The following is an 18,041-nucleotide window of genomic DNA, read 5'->3' as shown; positions in this document are numbered from 1 at the left end:
TCTATCTATCTATCTATCTATCTATCTATCTATCTATCTATCTATCTATCTATCTGTTTTAAGACAGTCTATGTATTCCTGGTTACATTCCTGGAACTCTTATGTAGACCAGGCTAGCCTCAAAGTCACAGCTGTCCCTTCCTCCTGAGTGCTAGGACTAACGGCATGCTTTAGATGCCCAGATGCTTTTTATTTTTGAGACAAGGTTTCGTTCACTAAGGAATTCTTGCCCAGGGAATTCTTGAAGTCACTCTGTAGTCTGGGCTACCCTTAAACCTTTAATCACTGTGCCTTGGCTTCCCAGGCCTTGTTTGACTGCATTTGAAGGCTGGCTTGTTGTGTTACCGCTTCTGTCTGCTGTGTTATTAGTGAGCTGAGCACAGTCCTGCCTAGGGTCTGACAAAACAGCTAACGGGAACAACCTAAAAATAGGGATAGCTGCTCTTTCGTGTGTGCGTACACACACACACACACACACACACACACACACACACATTTGAGTGCTTAGCTGTTTAAGCCACGGGGGACAAAAAACAGAAAGCAAGTGTGCAAGGTGCCAGGGACAAGTGAGTCCCATTCCCTTTAGCTAAGTTTCCAGGTTTCTTGACCCTCCCAAAATACTGTCGCTAGCTTGGGACCTGAGGTTTTATCATGAGTCTGTGGAGGATACTTCATAACTACACCATCATACACCATCCTAGCCTGGTGCCATACACATCACTTATGAACACAGTAACCGAGGCTGGCAAATCAGAGCCCATCAACCGCAGAGCTGCACCAGGTCCTGAGCTCGCACCTCCCGGGGCTCCAGCAAGCTTCCTTTCCTTCTGTGGTCCTGACACAGCCCCTCCTACCCTGACTCTCCAGACTGTTGCCTCTCCCATTTCATGCCATCTGTCATCCAAACCAAACAGGTGCCTGCATGGGGACTGTGTGTCCTGTTGGGGACTGGTTCTAATGCTTTGATTTAATCAGGAATCTTCGTGTCCAAACGCTGAAATGACCTTGTCCCCAACTGGTTTCTGATCTATCAATAAAGGTGCCAGCAGCCAACGGCTGGGCAAAGAGAGATGGGGCGGGACTCTTAGACTTGCGAGGGTGAGGACGCAGGGGAGGATATAAGAATCGCCATGACTGGGGAAAGAGACCAGATTTAGAGCTGCAGAGGGAAGATTGTCTGGAATGTAGGTGAAAGGAAAAGCTGCCCTGGAAGCGGAAGCGCTGCCCAGAAGCCTCTTGAGCAGCATAGACCAATGGGCCTCACAGAAGGTAACAGAGTAGCGAGGTTAAAAGCAGATGAAGATGGTGTTGAGCCAGGAGTACTGGAGGGAAAAGTATGCTAGCCTGGGGAGGATTAGAACCGCCTGGCCTTTTTGTTTTTTTTTTTTGTTGTTTTTTTTTTTGGTTTTTCGAGACAGGGTTTCTCTGTGTAGTTCTAGCTGTCCTGAAACTCACTCTATAGTCCAGGCTGGACTCGAACTCAGAAATCCACCTGCCTCTGCCTCCCAAGTGCTGGGATTAAGGGCGTGCGCCACCACCGCCCAGCTCTTCATTTTTATTTATTTATTCTGCCTGGCTTTTGAGTAGTCAAAGCATTTCAAAAATAAGCTAATGTGTGCGTGTCTTTCAGTTGAAGAGCTCCAGGCCGGGTGGCCGGAAGTACCGCCCGCAGGGACCATAAGACGGACTAGGCAAACTCCACGTTCCTGTGCCCCACACTCAGCACACTGCTACTATTCAGGACTCAGCCTGCATCCTCAGATATTCTGGCTGCATGTCATAAGACAGTGATGAGAAAACTGTAACCCCTCAGACCCCAAGTCACCCTGCACCAGAAAGGCCACGGCATGGGATGGGGCTTTTTTTCAGCACTGTGATCAGATCTCCAGGGACGGCAGCCAAACCTGGACAGGGATGAGCAGAGCTACCATGCTGACCATCCACAGGGGCCGACAGGAATGCAGAACCTGTCCACACAGTGTCAGCAACCATCCTGCTTTCTCTTTTTTGTCTTTTCCCCCTTCCCTTCTCCCTCTTGCTCCGGCCCATCCAGCTTTCTTTGGGGTCATAACTTATAACTGGGTTACGGGACTTCTTCCCATAACTCAGGTCATAACTTCTGGGGACCTTTTAATGTCTTTTTTTCTAGATACAAATCCCGGTCAGTCTGCAGGAAGACCACCTTACACTTTGACTTACCTCAACCACTGATGTGACAGGAACGTGTTCAGTAAGATGTAGGTCAGAGGAAGTCTTTTTTTTTTATTTAAGGTTTATTTAATTTATGTGAGTATACTGTCTTTTAACACTGCAGTTACAACTACAGGACAGTTGGCTCATCCCTCTGATAGGGATTCGTACCTGTAATCCCAGCTAAGGAAGCTGAGGCAAGAGGATGATGAGTTCAAGGCCAGCCTGTGTTACTTGTTTGTTTTTTTGTTGTTGTTTTTTTTTTTTTTTTTTTGAGACGGGTTTCTCTGTGTAGCCCTGGCTGTCCTGGAACTCACTCTGTAGACCAGGCTAGCCTTGAACTCAGAAATCTGCCTGCCTCTGCCTCCCAAGTGCTGGGATCAAAGGCGTGCGCCACCACCGCCCGGCCAGCCTGTGTTACTTAACCAAACAAAAGCAAAGAAGAACAGGCACTAGGAGACGGCTCTACCAGGAAAGAACTCTGCGGCACAACCTTGTGAAGCTGAGTTTGATCCCTGGTTCTCACATAAAAGCTGGACAGTGTCACATGCAGAAACGTCAGTGCCGGGGAGGTGGAGATTAAGGACCCCCAGGGCTTGCTGGCCGGGCCGTCTAGCTCAATCAGTGCGCTCTGGGCTTAGAGAGAGAGACTCTCTCACAAAAAAAAAAAAAAAAGGAAACCAAGAGAGAGGGTATCAATAAAAAAGGGACCATGCATTTGAAAGAACGAGGAAGAGCACATGGGAGAGAGAGAAGGGAGAATGATGTAATTATAATCTCAAAAATAAAATGAAAAACCAGGTGGGCTGTGAGAGGAGACATCGAGAGGCCACAGAAACACACGTGATCTGAACTCGGGAGCGGGGCGTCTGACATGACAGGCAGCCGTCCCCTGGTGGACTCTGTCAGTGTCGTTGAGGGACTACCCTTCTGCCATGAGACCGTGGTGGCTACGCCAGCGAGGTGACCTGGACTGACCTTTATCATCACCCAGATGGCGTCAGCACCCGTTGGGGGCACACACACACTCGCCTCTGCGCAAGATTCTCCAGACCTCTGTCCTGGAAGCCCGTCTTCCACTCACTTGGTCAGGAAACCAGACCAGTCTGCGCTAAGGGATGGGTGTGTTTATCTGGTCACCGTGTGCCGTTTATTACAGCTCCCACTCCCATCCGTCCGTAGGCCCTCTCCCCAGTCTACAGGGAGAGCCTCGTAGGTTTGGCTTCTTCGGGCTCTCAGGACAATCTTCAGGGGCAGCCGGCACACGACTTCCCTGGTTCAGGAGTGCACTGAGTGCACGAAGGCGGTATTCTCCAGCATGGGTTTTGTTTTGGTTGGGTTTTTTGGTGTGTGTGTATGTATTTATAAACAGACCTCATTATATTGTTTTTCATTAAAGTAAAAATGCTCTTCCGGCTTGGTACGGTAGTCTGCCCTATGAACCTGAAATCAGAACGGTCTACACAGTGAAGCCCACATCTCAAAAGGCAAACGGAAGCCCCTTTTTCCATGTCGGGGCTAGCGGGGAGAGGGAGGGCAGTTTCTCCCTTGTTTTCTGTGCCTTCAACCATGCAGACAGGAGGAGACAAAACAGGACCCTAACTGTCCCTGCGACTCTGAGTTACCTGGTCCGGTTCTCTCAATGGCAAATCGTGACTTTCATGGGGCCTTCTCTGACCTTAAGAACCAGCAAAAGGGGGCAGGTGGGGGGGGGAAGTGTAGCGGAACCAGAGGATTGATGGGTCATGTGACTCGGTGACTGGAGACTGAGCGAGAGGCAGGGGCTCCCTCCATAAAGCTGTTCTCTGACGTCTACAGTGCACCGTGACGCACATGCACTCACCGTGACTCCCAGGATAACGATAAGTAAAGTTTTAAGAACGACTCAGGGAGAGCTGGGCAGTGGTGGCACAACACCCTTAATCCCAGCACTTGGGAGGCAGAGGCAGGCGGATTTCTGAGTTCGAGGCCAGCCTGGTCTACAGAGTGAGTTTCAGGACAGCCAGGACTACACAGAGAAACCCTGTCTCAAAAAACAAACAAACAGAACGACTCAGGAAGCCACTGGGAAGAAGAGAACAGACCCCAGCAGCCCCAACAGACATATATCAAATACTGATTTTTTATTGGTTGGCACCAGCTTACCATTTACGGTTCCAGGGTCCTTCCTGCACAGCTTGAGCTGGCTCAGCAGGAGAAGATTGGGGAGCGGGGAGCAAGGGCATCACTCACAAGGGTGAGCATTTGTTTTGACAGAGGGGGCTATTGAGGGGTAGGAATGCTACCCAAGTGCCAAAGTGCCCTGTCTGTGAGACTCCTCCTTGTGGGGCTCCTCCTTGCCTGCTGTAAAGGGTGAAGGGATGGCACCTGCCACGTGAAGAACTCTTCTTTGCTTCCCCCCCATGCCTCCATCCCAGGGGCGAGGTGTGGAAGAACACGAGGGTATTACATGGAGAAAGGCAAACGGGAAAACTCAATTTCCTTCTGCTTTCTCAGGACGGGATTCCATTTCTCGCAGTGCCCGAGAGGACTGCCAAGGCCTCCCCGGCAGGGCTCTGAGGACACCGGGAAGGGGGCCAGGCTGGGCTGGTGGCAAGAGCGGGCAAAAGGAAATGCTGGGCTTTCCAAGAAGTGCCAGGCAAGGCTGTTGGAAAAATGGAAACCATGGCCATGCCCCACGGGCTGTGAAGCCCCTTTGGCTGGGAGGGAGGGCTCCACCATCCCACACTCGCGCTCTTGCGAGGGCCAGGAGCTTTAAGGCCAACAGCCCTTCCTTCTCTCCAAGGCCACTCCTTAGCATGTTCTACCCAGCTCACTTGGCGTTACTTGTGTGACTCCTCTGGTGACTCTGGCGTATCAGCTATCTCTGTGTCCCCTGTGAAGCATGGCGTACCTGGCCTGAGTCTCCGTCACAGACTAAATTTGACCATTAAGCCTCAGCTAAAAGGTCTAAAGGGACAGAAGAGATAAATATGGGGCCATTCTGCCCCCCCGTGACATGGGCTACGTGGGTGAGTCCCAGCCACTGTATCCTTTCTGCTGCCGAGTGGAGGAGGGCTGTAACCAGGGTCCTCAGTCCCCATCCCCAACAGAGCTCTAGATGAGATGAGATGAGACCTCTGAGCTCAGCGCAGCCAGACTCAAGATGCTCCTGCCCCGCCTCACCTCGGCCAGGCAGGTAGGGCGGCACTTAGCTTTCGCCTCAGCAGCTTGAGGCCGTCGAGAGCTTCCCCACATTCTTTAAACAGTCACCCGACTGGGAGCCATCTGTGCTACGATTTTAAACACAAAACCTTTTCTTTGATTATGACCAGCTGTTTAAGTGTTCTGACCATAAAAACCGGAGCACACGGCCAACGCTCACAGGCTGATTCGTTTACAACACACTGGACCAATTGATCCTGTCACTTGCACTGCACAGCACACCCTCGGCTGTGGGCTGCGAGACCATCCTCCTTTCCTCTTACTGTCTGAGAAAGGCCTCCTCATCCTACCTGCACAGCGGGGTCTTCCCAAGCCTCACCCTAGAGCCGTTCCTGGCTTTCCAAAGTAGCTCCGTCTTCCCCCGAACAAGTCCGATCTTTTAAGCTGCAGGCAAGGAGCAACCTGTCTCTCATCAGTGGCCTGTCTCTTCATCACAGAAGGGCTGAGGGGAAGGCTGTTAGTCCTGTATTAAGAGGGGGAGAGGCTACCGACAGTTGCTGGCTTAGAAGACTGCTCAACTCAGGGCCAAAGAGTCAGAAACACTGCTCAAATTAAGGAGTGGCCTGCAGGAGTTTGCAGGCTACCTCCGAGGTAAAACGATTTCCTAAGAGCAGCCACTTGAACCCAAAGCCAGGAGTTTGAATGCTCAACCAACTGCTGGACTGGGGCACTCATCCTTTTCCCTAAAGCCAGGCATTGTGGTGCACGCACACCTTCAATTCCAGCACTTGGGAGTCGGAGGCAGATGAATCACTGCGTTTGAGGCCAGCCTGGTCTACAGAACAAGTTCCAGGACAGAAAAACCGAAATAAATAGAATAGAGGTCTTTTCCAGTGTTGTTGAAGTCTAATAAGAAGTCAGGTAAGAACAAGGGCTGGGGCTGACAATTGGTCCTTTGTAAGTGACAGAAGGCCTGGGCTGAGCAAATGACTGGCCACTAGGGAAGGGAAAAGCGATGACTTACCTTCTAGAGGGCCCCTCACCAGGGCTTTTTCCTCCCCAGTGTAGGCCCTCTGGCCTGTGAGAGAACAGTCTTCCCACTGGGCTCTCCAACCTAGGGCATATGCCATGTTCTAAAACACGCTAAGACTCCCTGAACCACACTGTACGGAAGCTGTAAGGCACAGGAGTGACTCTTAAAGCGTCACGTCAGACAGCCAAACTCACAGGACTACCTGACTTCACTCAGGAGTGAACCAAATACCACAAATGAAAAGGGGCCAGGTGGACCCCCAGTCTACACTGCGGGGTAGAAGCATCAAGTCCCTCCCAAACTCACAGCCATGGCCACAACACAGAGCTGTGGACAACGGGGAAGGGGACCTAGGGGCCACAGCACAGAACACCCTCAGGTGGCAGTCAACCTGTCCTAATGCCGTAAAGTGACATGGAAAACAGCTACCCGGACATGGGGGTCTGCTCCTGGACACTCTAGATAATAGGGTGCTCACCAGTGGGCTACCACATACAGAGGAGACAGGCCCCACCCCAGAGGGTGGGCACAAGTACCTTTGGAAAGAGCTAAGTGGCTTCCCTGTTCCTCTGGCACGGACAGGCTGCACCGCTCTGCCTGCCCAGCACCCCCCTACCCCTCTTGTCAAGAAGACGACTGTTTTTCTTAATCTCAGATGGAAGTATTGTCAATTACAGCTGACTCCCCTTTTTCTTTCTTTCTTTCTTTTTTTTTTTTTTTGGTTTTCCAAGATAGGGTTTCTCTGTATAGCCCGGGCTGTCCTGGCACTCATTCTGTAGACTAGGCTGGCCTCGAACTCAGAAATCTGCCTGCCTCTGCCTCCCAAGTGTTGGGATCAAAGGCGTGCGCCACCACTGCCCAGCCAACTCCCCTTTTTCTTTAGGTTTTCTTCCTCTTCAATTCTAAACCTTATCTCAACCAGGAAATCCTCAGAGTATACTCCAAAAATTGTTAAATCAACAAACTGCAACAAAACCCACACTGCTTAGCTGAGTGTGGTCCCACGGGCCTTTCATCCAAGCACTCTGGGGGCCGAGGCAGGTACTTTGTGAGCTGAAGACCATCCTGGTCTACATAGTGACCAGAACAAGCAAGGCTAGCTACTCAGTGAGATCTTATCTCAAAACAAAACAAAACCACACCACAGTGCTTCTTCAGGCCTTTCTGTGACCTGAGATGGGGACATAGCTCGGGCTGGGCTCTTTTGAAAATGAAGACGGGACTCTCACAAAGATGTGGACCAGAGTGGGGCACATGTGAGCAGTGCCTGTAGGACAGGGGAGGATGCGGAAGGGGCAAGCCCATCTCTGAGCTGCAGAGCCAGCCTCCAGTGAGAAGCGCACCAGAGAGAAAGGGGCAGGGGAGCGGGTCAGCTGTATGCTTCCCCTGTGAACTGGCTTCTCAGCAACAAGCCCAGAGGCCGCCAGGCCAACTCCCAACCCACATACATCTCTGCCACCAAGAAGCCTTGCTATGCAGCTCCACGTACAAACCACTGACCCACTCCCGGGGAAGTGACTCACCCTGCTCGCTGCAGCCGCCCCCGGGAAGCAGGACCACCAACAGGCTCCTGTCTGCATGTGCTCTGCAGCACAAGGCCCAGGATGGGAGTCCTCTGTGCCAATTCTAGGCTTGCAGAGGCCTCTTGGATGGCGACACTCCCACAGGTCTCATCCAGCTGAGGGCTCGGCCAGGTAGGGCAAGTTGGGCAAGGGAGGGAGGGAGCCTCTTTATACAGTACTGACAGGGCTGTTGATTTGCTGTCCAGCCCTGCGCTTGTCTGAGAAGACCGAGGCTCAGGGCTCGTGTTTCAGTGGCTGCAACACGTCTGATTCATATTCTTTTTCTTTTGTTTGTTTTTTTTTGAGACAAGGTTTCTCTGTGGAGCCCTGGCTGTCCTGGAACTCACTCTGTAGACCAGGCTGGCCTCGAACTCAGAAATCCACCTGCCTCTGCCTCCCAAGTGCTGGGATTAAAGGTATGCGCCACCACTGCCCGGCCTGATTCATATTCTTTCTTGTTCTGCCTCCCTCTCTTAAAGGCTATGGAGCCCAGGCTACTCTTAAATGGCAGCTATCCTCCTGCCTCAGCCCTCCAAGTGTTGAGATTATTAGCATTACTCTAGAATTAAACTATGCCCTGCTTCTTGCTTGTTCTCAATCACACAAAAAGGTCACATGACCTCACTGCAATTTCTATAACTACAGACCAACAAAAAGGGATACATTATCTTTTTCTACCCAGAGTAGGGTGGACTCTAATGGGCATTTCTGCAGGGACAGGATGGGACAGGATCTAGGATATGCACATTTACTGTGAGCCAGTTCCCATCAGGCTGGGGAGAAGCATGGGAATATTAGGGGGACTTGACATCCACGACAGAGTCTGGGCTCGGGCGAGTTTGGTTTTTTTAATTTCTTGTTCTTTCTACTTTCTTCACTGTGTCGTTCAACACTGAGGCTCTGACCAATCTATCACAAAAGAACTCTAACTATGCCAGCAACAGCCGCCAGCATGCTGACCGTGCCAAGGAGGAAAAACACCAGCCCCACTCCTCAGGGCGCAGGAAAACTGTCGGCGGACTCTCGACCTGTTCAGAGCTGGCTTCTGTTAGCTGAACTGGTCCAATCTCTGTGGCTAACTCCTCTAACAGGCCACTGAGGCCACTGAAGAGAATTTGGTTTACTTTACTGATCCAGTGATGCCAACAACAGTCAAAACTGGCCTTAATGTGGGCACAGTCAGGCATCCCTACAGCTTCCTTCACTGGGCAGGGCAGCTTCCCGGCACAGCTCCCTTAGGCTGCACAGCTGAGGGAGAGCTGACCCAGAAGACTGTGGTTTGGGATTATTTCCTCTGTTTGTGTGGACGGGACTTCAGGATGCTCTGAACCAGGCAATAAGAAACAGAGCTTTGGTCCACCAGTGGGACCTGTGACAAGCAAGCCCGCCTCTGAACTCAAATCTCACTGGGCCACTACCTCTGGAGGCCACTCCTGTCCTGAGGTCTGAGTATCCCTCGACACCCCTCCCACACACACTGAGTTGAAATCTGTTTCAACACTGAGGTACAAATGCAAATCAGATACATGTAAAACTTTGAGTCTACCGGTTGATACCAGGAAGTGTTGACTGTCGATAGCATGCGTCACCACATACAGTCCATATGTGGAACAAAGAGAAAAAGCTTTTCAAAGTTTGAGTATTTATTAGTTTTTAAATAAAGAGAAGTGCTATTTTAATTTCACATCTTGGCTACGTTTCAACATAGGCAACACCACAGAGTCCCGAGATTCCATTCTAAGCCAGGCTACCTCTCGCCCCCTTGCTCAAGGCCTTCCCAGCACCCTTTACTTCCCGACTAAACACCACAGCTGGCAGATGAGTTCGGCACAAAACCTCCATAAAATACCACCGGAGTCTGCAGCAAGCTAGGTCCCCAATGGGCCCCTCTCACACCTGGCGGACAGAACGCCGATGCTTGCTCGGGGCGCTCTTGGTCAGCCCTTGGCACACACATACATGCTCACACACCTTCCCCCATGTATTTCTCAGGACCTCGGTGGGGCCTCTCAGCACGGCGACAGAGCTATACAGGATGGCTGCAGAGCAGCAGAGCATGGGGCCATATCCAGGTCAGCGTGGTGTAAGGCATACAAGGGTAAGAGAGGCCATGTCAGCAATAAGTAGCATTATAGAAAGAATTCCCAGCCAGCAGGACAGACGTGGTGCCTGATGGTCCAGCCTCTAAGACAGTGACGGGGTCCAGTTCAAAGCCTGCTGTGAGCCTATCGGGCAGAATGCAATGCCTATCACTGTTTTTCCAGGCTTGGTAACAGAAAAGAAAACAGGTTCTCTTCTGTTTTCCTTGGCATGGGAATAGCCTAGAGAGGGCCAGGGTCCCAGGAGCGAGAGGAAGGTGGCTAGGCTCGACATGGCCGGGAACAGAGCACAGAGAAGCCCGCCAAGTTACTAGCGTTAAACAAACATGAAGAGGGAGGGAGGGAGGGAGGGAGGGAGGGGCTTAAACTAGAAGTATCTGGAAAAAAACAAAAAGAAAGAAAAAAAAACCCAAAACTTGGAAAACAGTTAGGATCCTCTTCCTAAGCCACTTATTTGCACTTCACACGTCAGGATACAGTGTGTAGACAGAGGCGTCCTGAGGGCGTGTGGCCAACCTACAGGACTCAACAGCACATTACAGGACAGATTTTTAGAAAGTTTCATCACACATGGATGTCTTTTAATGGAAAAACAAAAAATCAGAGGAAATATCTGGCCAGGCTGGGATGAGACAAACGGGAACACTTCAGAACCCAAGGAGGAGAGGGAGGTGCCCTCTCTGAGGGCAGGGTGAGCGGGAGGAGCGGGCATGCAGGAAAGTACTCGAGAGTTACAGCCCCACCCTCAGGAAGAGAAGAGTTCCCACCATGCCACACCCACCCGCCTCGCGCCACAGCCCACAGCAGCACCTCGGTGTGCCCTCTCTACCGCCCGCCCGCCATGCCTGGGGGAAAGAGGCCGTGAGGGTGAGGGTGTGAGGAGAGCCACACTTCAGTCTGCCTTCCACTCTCAGGCTCTTACAGACGTCTGCAATCATCTTATGCCTGACATGGAGCTGGAGTAGGTGGTGGGCACCACAGGGGTGCCGTTGTTGGCGGAGTAGCCTTGCCTCAAGGCCTCGAAGTAGGACGCCTGCACAGGCTTGTGGCACTGCAGTACCCGGATGGCGTCGTCTATCTTAAACCACTCTCTCTTCCTTCCTGTGGGGGCAAGGGAAGAGGTGAGCACAGGCTGGGAGCGGCGGGCACAGCTCGGAGGGGGAGGCAGGCTTCAGGCAGCGGTGCCTGTGACCCCTGAACTCTGGAGGATCAGGAGCTGAAGGTCATCCTTGGTTACTACTCAGGGAACCCAAGGCCAGCCTGGGCTACATGAGAGCCTACCTCCATCTGTCCCGAAGCACCATTCTCAGTACTTTTCCTTCCTTACAAATGTAAAGCCCGCACAGGCCTGCGGAGCCCACTGCAGGAGGCGGCTGTCTGAGCTGCACGGAGGCTGTGCCAGCACGTACTCCTCTGCAGGCAGCCTCTCCAGGGCTCGGAGCCCGCCCGTCAGCCACATCCCCAAGGAGGGTTCATCGTCCTCATCTTTAGGCAGACATCAGCCAGCACCGGCTGCCGGGACCACCATGATGAGTGACATAATCTGCTATCTCACTCCCTCAACTAAAATCCTGTGTAAGTGATGGATCGGCACAGAAGCAAAGATGGCTGGCGAGCCCGGTCCAGTCTCTGAAGCCTCGTAAAACTCAAGACAGCTGACGACTGCAGAGCGGCTCCCTGGGTGCACGGTGAGCCGTACCCACCCACACGCACATCATCCCAGGTCCATGGTGAGCCGTGGGCGGCTGCACCACCCACATGCACATACAGCACATGTGCTAATTCAGAAAAAAGAAAATTACAAAACCAAAACACTACGCAACCTAACAAATTGTCATTCTGAGTCTACCTTATTTTTTGTTTTGCATTTCTGAGAAAGTTTTATTGGTTTTTTAGATAAAATTTATTTTCCAGGAAGGATGATCCCATCATACTTCCGCTGGAACCGGCGCATGGCCTCCTTTTTGCTGATCCTGTGTTTGGCCCCAGTGCAGCCTGTTCTGCGCTTCTTGTCTGCGATGCTGAAACCTGGCCTACCCAGCACCACATAGAAGTCCAGGCCGTAGATGCCAATGCTTGGGTCGTGTTTGATGCCCAGGTCAATGTGTTCCTGAATTCCAAAACCAAAGTTTCCAGTATCTGAGAAGTTATTTTTCTGTAACTCATACTCCCGCACCTTCAGGCCTTTCTCCAGAATCTCCTCGGCCTTGGCTCCGTGGACTGTGCAGTGAACAGCAATCTTCTCATTTCTCCGGATGCCAGAGAACCTGACAGTGTATCTAGCTTTGGAAAACACAGGGGTCTGGCCTGTGAGCTGCTCCAACACCTTGGCTGTCCGGGTCAGTCTGTCTCCGCTCTCCCCCACACAGATGTTGAGGCAGAGTTTGCGGACGTGAAGTTCCCGCATGGGGTTCTCCTTCTCACCCTGATTTTGCGCCATGGTGCAGAACAGGAAGCCTGAGTCTACTTTTATTAAAGTTAATGTTTTGTCTTATTTGAGACATAGTCTATGTAGACCAGGCTGGCCTTGAACTCACAGAGGTCCTCCTGCCTCTGCCTCCAGACTGCTAGTACTAAAGGTGGATGCTACCACAACTGGCTTGGTTTTCTTGTACAGACTTTCTTTCTGGCTCTGTGGGCAGTAAATACAACTGTGTCAGGCTGGAGCAGCAGAGCCAGCCTGAGCTCAGCGGCTGGACACTAGTCTGAGGTGGGAGGCCTGGCTTCTCCTCCAACAGTGAGAGAAGCAGATAAGATACAGCCAGTGCGGCCAGAGCTGGGCCATGGAGTCGGTGTGCTGCACTCCAGGCGTTCCTCCGGCTTCGCGACCTGGGGAGCCTTGGGCAGGTTACGGACTCCTCCGTCCTCCATTTTCCTCACATGCAAGATGGATAGTAAGTAGGACTTACTTCCTAATCTGTTAAAGACTAATGAGAGCCTGCTTTTCTTCTCTCTCTCCAGGCTTACGCGTCTTACGCGTCTTACATGTCTTACGTGTCTAAGTGTTTGTCTGTGAATGTGTGTAGACCACATGTGCACCTGGTGCACACAAAGTCCAGAAGAGGGAGTCAGATCTGGACCTGAAGCCACAGAGGGCTGTGAGCTACTACTTGGGTACTGGGAGTCTGACCTGGGTCCTTTAAAGAGTAGATACTGTTAACCTCTGAGCCAGCTCGACAGCCCCATGGGTTACATGTTTTTGACTGTAGTTGGTTCTTTTAAATTTTATATTGTTTCTTATATAAGTTTCTATATTATAAAATAAAACTTGGGGATGAATGGCGGCTCAGGGCTTCTGGCCACCCTTCCAGAAGAACAGAGTCCTTCTGGTGGCCCACATGATGGCGCACATCTCTCCTTAACTATGGTTCCAGGACATCTCTTCTAGTTCTGAGGGCAGTGAGCTCGTATGTGGTACACAGACATACATAAAAGTACAACATCCATAGACATAAAATGGGGTGGGGACTGACCTAATAGGTCCCTAGCCATGCATCCATGGATTAGGACATGCTGGCATTTAACCATTTCCTGTCAAGGGCGCTAACAGCCTGCAATGTCAGCAACTAGAAACAATGGCCTGCTTTTTGTGTGTGTGTGGTTTGTTCGAGACAGGGTTTCTCTGTGTAGCCCTGGCTGTCCTGGAACTCACTCTGTAGACCAGACTGGCCTTGAACTTAGAAATCCACCTGCCTCTGCCTCCCAAGTGCTGGGATTAAAGGCGTGCGCCACCACTGCCTGGCAATGGCATACTTCTTAATTCACACCTATCTCAACACATGTGTCTATACAGAGACAGGTTGTGTGTGTGGAGATGGAGCCTGGGCCTTTTGTTTGGTGGGCAAATGTTCTAGCACCAAGCTGAATTCTCAGTCCCTAGGAAAAGAACTTAATCTTGCCGTTGTCTTTAACTCCAGGAGAGCATGCAGCGCATGAGGACACCCTAGGAAGCGTGGGCCTCGGGGAGCTCTGCTGCCGCTGTACTGTGTGCCAGCATGGCATGGCCAGCCTTGTCTACAGCACTGGGAAGAGCGCCCAGGACGGCTCCACATCAGCCAGCGCAGACAACAGCACTCGCTGACCTAACGTCCTGTCGGTGACACTGTCCTTTCTTTCCTCAGACAGGACAGATGGGGGTGAGCCACCTCACCCACTGTCCACCTCACACTCTGTCTCCACCCCTCTGCAGCTCTAGCTGCTTCCCACCTACTGCACACAGCACCATGAAGGCGGCGTGCCTCCGCCTGCCGGTGACTTATACGAGACCCATGTCACTGGCATAGCAATGGGAGGCTGTGTGGATGGCGCACGCTGTGCCTCCAGCACTGCGAGGCTGGTGTGTGGGTGGAGCACTCTGTGCCTCCAGCACTGCGAGGCTGGTGTGTGGGTGGAGCACTCTGTGCCTCCAGCACTGCGAGGCTGGTGTGTGGGTGGAGCACTCTGTGCCTCCAGCACTGCGAGGCCAGAACGCCAGGAGTGAGTGCCGTACTCAGATGCCTTCGCTGGAGTTAACACTGAGTAACACTGACAAGCAAGGAAAAGGCTGCTCTGCATACAAACAAGCAATGCCACCTTAAAAACTGTGGGGCTGGAGAGATGGCTCAGAGGTTAAGAGCACTGGTAGCTTTTCCAGAAGTCCTGAGTTCAGTTCCCAGCAACCACATGGCAGCTCACAGCTGTCTTCAATCCAGTTCCAGGGGACCTGACAGCTTCACACAGACTTACATCCAGGCAAAGCACCAATGCACATGAAATTAAGAAAGCAAAACCAAAACCAACCTGGGTGTGGCCCCTGCTAGGCTCCTGCAAGGACAGCTATAAAGCACAACCAACTTGGTCTCCTTTTCAAGCCCCACACACTATACTGATGTCTTGAAATTTTTTTGTGGTGCTGGGGACAGAATCCAGGGCCTGGCACAATCTAAGCAGGGCCCCCACCTCTCCACAGCCCAGCCCAGTGGTGTGAACGAGAGCTAAGACACAGACCGCATCCTGCTCTCATCTTTGGTCCAATGGCTAGAGTGGACCAGCATGGCAGATCCTGAGGTCAGCATCTGTTCAAGAGGTACAGCAGGATAGCCCCTTTGGGGAGGACCCGATTTCATGTTAGAGACATTTCTGATTGTTCAGGGACGTACTTCCACTCCAGCCACTTGCAGCCTCGGCTTCACTGGAGACACCAGAAATTCTGAAGTCAGCGTCAGGGTGTGTTCTGTGTTCCTCCACACAACACACACATATCTCGTCTGGGCAGAGCCTGGGCATGACCCCGGGCCCCGTGCTCACTTACCGATGTTCACGGAGTCCTCCCAGTCTTCCAGCACCTCTGTGACGATCAGCACGTACACATACGTCCTGTGCTTCCTCTCCTGGTTCTGGAGCGCACAGAAAGAACAGAGAGGTCCTCCTTAATGAGGGGTGCTCCTCAGTGAGAGTGTTCCCCAGGGAGAGTGCTCCTCAGTGGGCTGTGATGCTTACAGAAGCACTGCTGTACACTCCAGAAAGTCAGGACATATGATGCCCTCTGCTTCTGCTGTTCTTTCCAAGAGGGTTCCACCAGAACAGAGGGCACACTTTGGATAGATTTCAGTATTTTTTATTTTATTTCATGTATGTGAACACACTGTCGCTGTCTTCAGACACACCAGAAGAGGGCATGAGACCCCATTACAGATGGTTGTGAGCCACCATGTGGTTGCTGGGAATTGAACTCAGGACCTCAGGAAGAGCAGTCAGTGCTCTTAACCACTGAGCCATCTCTCCAGGCCCCCTCATTTTTTTTTTAATTATGTTTTTTTTGGGTGTGTGTACACACCCATGAAGGCTGGAAGGTGTCTAATCTTCTGGAGCAGGACTCTGGGATTAAAGGTGTGTGCCGCCATGCCCCGCCCTCTCAATGACTGGGCCGCCTGTCTAGCTGAGCCCACTCCTCAGGCCCAAGCTTTACACTCCCTTCCTTCTTCCCCTAACTAGGGCTGCACAGTGATAGCGGCTGACTGGGGAAAAGGGGTGCACAGACTGTGGGTGCACAGGGCCAACAGCTGAGTGAGGCCTGCGCCCTCGCTCCTGACTGACCCGCAGCCCCGCTGTTCCCTTTCTTCCTGGAACCTCCTCTTATGCCTAGCCGCCCCGTCTCCGCTCCTCTACCCCTCTTCTCACTGGAAGAGCAGGAGGAAACGGCAGCAAGGCAAACGGCAGCAAGGGAAACAACACGCTGTACACGCCTGGGGCCTGGGTCAACTCCAGAACCCATGGAAGGAGAAGCTGGGCACAGAAGGTAAGCCTGTAACCATTGGGGAGGTGGAAGCAGGGGGATTGCTGGGACTCAAGCTAGACTATCTGGTGAGCTCCAGGCCAGTGAGAAGCCCTTTCTCAAAAACCAAAGTAGACAGCACCTAAGGAATGACATATGAAGTTGTTCTCAGGTCTCCAGACATGTACACACAGGCATCCACACAAACACAAAAGAGCAATGAAAAGCAGAGAATCTAGTCTGCTCAGCCGCCTGTCTGTCTGCTCGGCCGCCTGTCCTGACATTCAGTGAGACCTGAGGCCCCTTCCCAGGACAGGAAAACATTGTTATTAACGACTTTCAGAACAAAGGCGTTAGCAGACTTACCTCAAAAATTCCAACTAGTCTTCCCAGCGTCCCTTTTACTCCAGCCTGAAAGAGGGAGACAGAAGCATGAGCACAGGACAGTACTCGTCACTTACAAGTGTTCTGCAGTCTTGTATGTAAGGGTGAGGGCGTTGGAGACATGCCTCAGCACGGAGCAGCACTTCTGCCTTTCCAGAAGACCTGCATTTGGAGCCCAGCACCCGTGTCAGGCGACTCACAACTGCCTGGAACTCTAGCAGATCTGACATCCTCTCCGGGCTCCATGGGCAACTCCCACCCCCCAAAAAGCACAACAAAGCCCATGAGTATGCGGCTCGGGAGGACTCGGGCCTGTGGGCTCGCACACCTACATTTCCTGCACGCACACCGAGTGGTCATAGGAAGACATGCTGGAGCAGAGTGCCTCATGTCTCTCTCACTACAGAAAAACTTGACACACAATAAGGTGACATACGAAGGCCAACAAAACTACACCAAAAACCTTGTGCTATTTCGTTTATTTATTCACGCAGCACAAATATTTGAGTGCTGAAGGCCCCGGTGCCCAGGCAGGGGCACGACTGCAGTCCATGCCAGCAAGAGTCTTCACTGACATGTCTCTGGCTGTCTGTGTGGCAAACAGTGAGCCAACGGAACCATCACCATCCAGGTCTTCTGGTGACAGATGTCACTGAGCAATGGAGAGAGTGTATCACCGGTGGCTGTTTCCACGTTCTTAGTACATATTCTTCATGCCTAAGGCCCTTCTGATGGCTGCTGAGCCTTTGGGCTCGTGGGCGATGAACGTCTCAGTCCGCCCCAGGTCACTGGCCTTCCCTCGTCAGGAGCAGTCGTCACTGCTGGCTGCTCTTCTCATCCCAGTTTCTCTGGGTTACCCTGGTTTCCACACATCTCTCTCCTTCTTTAAAGTTATTTAATTCACTTAAATGTTAATTTACGTCTACATGGTGTGTGTGTGTGTGTACACCCAGGGACGCAGAAAGAGGACAGGAAAATCAAGACGCCGTGAGTCACACAACACGGGTGCGGGGAACCTAACTCAGGCGCTCTGGAAGAAGCGTGTTCTTTTAACTGTTGAGCCAGCTTCCAGGAATGTTGTCTAAAATTCCTAAGAAAGTCAAAAGACTGATGTAAAAGACTAGATTTCAACCTGGCAGTGATCCTGTGTGCCTTTAATCCAGCACTTAGAAGGCAGAGGCAGATCTCCGTGAGTCTGAGGCCAGCCTGGTCTACAGAGTGAGTTCCTGGACAGTCAGGGCTACACAGAGAAACCCTGTCTCAAAAAAATAAAATAAACCAATCAAAACAAACCAAAAGGACTAGATGTAAGGGGGTGGCTCTGATGCTCTCTTTGATCAGAAATCTGTGCTTACTGATGATGAAGGTCCTCACCC

At 51.8% G+C, this 18,041-nt stretch overlaps 2 protein-coding genes across 2 annotated transcripts in view; both read right to left on the bottom strand.

The window, feature by feature from the left end:
* Positions 1 to 9,554: 9,554 nt before the first annotated feature.
* The window catches only part of Nudt3 (nudix hydrolase 3), a 53,436-nt gene continuing 44,949 nt past the window's right edge, over positions 9,555 to 18,041 (bottom strand). Inside the window, exons 3-5 of the mRNA XM_028777025.1 lie at positions 16,648 to 16,692; positions 15,319 to 15,403; positions 9,555 to 11,129 (exon numbers count right to left, since the gene is read on the bottom strand). Coding sequence (XP_028632858.1) covers positions 10,963 to 11,129; positions 15,319 to 15,403; positions 16,648 to 16,692 — 297 coding nt within the window. The 3' untranslated portion in view covers positions 9,555 to 10,962. The remainder of the gene's footprint in view (positions 11,130 to 15,318; positions 15,404 to 16,647; positions 16,693 to 18,041) is intronic.
* LOC114629039 (60S ribosomal protein L11-like) lies at positions 11,504 to 13,665 on the bottom strand. The gene has a single exon (XM_028777024.1). The coding sequence runs from the start codon at positions 12,466 to 12,468 to the stop codon at positions 11,932 to 11,934; it is 537 nt and encodes a 178-aa protein (XP_028632857.1). The 5' UTR covers positions 12,469 to 13,665; the 3' UTR covers positions 11,504 to 11,931.

Source organism: Grammomys surdaster, unplaced genomic scaffold (assembly GCF_004785775.1).
Source record: "Grammomys surdaster isolate TR1022 unplaced genomic scaffold, NIH_TR_1.0 277, whole genome shotgun sequence".
NCBI classification, from domain to species: Eukaryota; Metazoa; Chordata; class Mammalia; order Rodentia; family Muridae; genus Grammomys; species Grammomys surdaster.
The sequence above is the reverse complement of the archived record's forward strand: the minus strand, read 5'-3'. Positions and strand labels throughout refer to the sequence as shown.